The sequence below is a fragment of the Impatiens glandulifera genome, chromosome 3 (genome assembly GCF_907164915.1).
Source record: "Impatiens glandulifera chromosome 3, dImpGla2.1, whole genome shotgun sequence".
NCBI classification, from domain to species: Eukaryota; Viridiplantae; Streptophyta; class Magnoliopsida; order Ericales; family Balsaminaceae; genus Impatiens; species Impatiens glandulifera.
This window is the reverse complement of record NC_061864.1, coordinates 54672091-54673970: the sequence shown is the minus strand read 5'-3', so window position 1 is coordinate 54673970 and position 1880 is coordinate 54672091. Positions and strand designations below refer to the sequence as shown.

At 31.9% G+C, this 1880-nt stretch overlaps 1 protein-coding gene across 1 annotated transcript; it reads left to right on the top strand.

Moving 5' to 3' along the window:
- The first annotated feature begins 273 nt into the window (after nucleotides 1–273).
- LOC124930398 (probable pectinesterase 29) lies at nucleotides 274–1675 on the top strand. The gene is made up of 4 exons (XM_047470745.1): nucleotides 274–473; nucleotides 559–718; nucleotides 803–1006; nucleotides 1279–1675. Exons 1-4 carry the CDS (start codon nucleotides 274–276, stop codon nucleotides 1579–1581), a joined length of 867 nt encoding a protein of 288 aa, XP_047326701.1. The 3' UTR covers nucleotides 1582–1675.
- Nucleotides 1676–1880: the final 205 nt, after the last annotated feature.

Here is a 1880-nt window from a genome sequence, read left to right as displayed (position 1 = left end):
ATTTATTACGTTGGCTTCAATACCATATGTTGAGAATCGAACAATCGATCAAGTGATATTTGATATCTTAATAATCACTCTTCCCATTTGAGCTATTGAATTAACAATTAATAATAATGAAGTTACTATAATTTTTAAAAAAGTATAATATTTCTTTCTAATATTTGGTGAATATATGCATAAATTAAAATAACTTTTGTTGTTTACTAGTAATCCTTAAAATTCTAACTATAAATACAACCATACTACTTAACAAATTATATATTGTAAGAAATGACTTCTTCCTTTCGTTTGCAATTAGTTTTGGCTTTCACTTTGTTTATTGGGTCATGTCTCTCGTATGAATTCTCAAAAACAGTAGTTGTTGACAAGTCTGGAAATGGGCAATTCACGAAAATTCAAGATGCGATTGACTCTGTTCCGGAAGGAAATAGTGGTTGGTTTCACATTGTCGTTAATAAAGGCGTCTATAAGTAAATACACATCTCGTGCATTTGAAGTTTTATTTATTTACATAACATTTTATTTACACTACTTTATTTTAATTGATTTGTTTAGTGAAAAGGTAACAATTCCATACAAGAAGGAATACATATTTCTAGAGGGGAGCTCATCAGCAAAAACACTTATAGTGGGGGACGACCATCAAGCTACAGATACTAGCTCAACCTTTACCTCTTTTTCGGACAATTTTGTTGCTAAGAGCATATCTTTCATGGTTAGAATAACAATGATTAATTTCCTATTAGTAGAGAATAAAGAATAATTGAATTTTAACATAAACAAAAATGTAAATACGCAGAATTCATATAACTTGAAACAGAAGAACGATGTTACACAAGCAGTTGCTGCTATGATACATGGTGACAAATCGGCTTTCTATAATTGTGGTTTTTATGGATATCAAGATACACTTTGTGCTTACGAGGGCCGTCATTACTACAAAAATTGCTACATTCAAGGTGCTGCTGATTTTATTTGGGGACATGGTCAATCCTTTTTTAAGGTATCAATTAATGTTTTCTTTTTGTTGTATGATTAATTTGCAACAAATAATGTCATGAATTGAATGGTTACATATGGTTAGGTTTTGCCATAAATTGAGGTTGTTTATTACCATTGTATAATTTCTAAGCCTTATAATTTGTATATATGTTGAAGTATAGATCTCTTTTTTTTTCTTTTGAAATAAAAATATGTCTAAAAGCATTTGAAGATGAACAATTCATGATTGAGGCTCTTATGTAACTAATTAGGTTTTACTTTTTGTTGATGAAGGGATGCAAAATAAATGTCACTATGGGTCATACTAACACACCCGGTTACATAACCGCGCAAGGAAGAATGTTGGAAGAAGATACAAATGGCTTTGTATTTAGTAAATGTTCTATTGTTGGAACTGGGCAGGCGTATCTTGGAAGGGCATATGGTCCATTCAATAGAGTTATTTTCTCAAAAACGACGATGAATTCAGTTGTGCATCCTTTGGGATGGGATGCTTGGCATTTCGGTGGAAAAGAGTTGAGTTCGTTTCTCTTTGAATGTATATATATTTTTTTGTATTTCGGGTATTTTATATAATAGATTGGTTATAATTTTCTTTGATTACAGAGACCGTTTCACGAATGTGGAGGCTGGTTGTTTAGGGTCGGGGGCAAAATCTTCAGAACGGGCGACTTGGACAAAGAATGTAGACCCCAATCACGCAAGCTTAAAACAATTCACCGTAAAGAATTTTATTGATCGAGATGGGTGGCTAGCCAAAACTCTTTTCGAATAAAAATACTTTGGGAACATTTTAAATTAAGTCACCTAGATTTTCAGTTAGTCCCTTACATTAAGCATCAATAAAGATGGTGAACATAATATTGGAGCTCATT

Bases quoted from the DNA above. Each gene is read 5' to 3' on its own strand.
- LOC124930398 (XM_047470745.1), top strand. From the start codon at position 274: ATGACTTCTTCCTTTCGTTTGCAATTAGTTTTGGCTTTCACTTTGTTT. The intron at 474-558 runs GTAAATACACAT...TGATTTGTTTAG, and splicing joins GTTAATAAAGGCGTCTATAA to TGAAAAGGTAACAATTCCAT. The intron at 1,007-1,278 runs GTATCAATTAAT...TTGTTGATGAAG, and splicing joins ATGGTCAATCCTTTTTTAAG to GGATGCAAAATAAATGTCAC.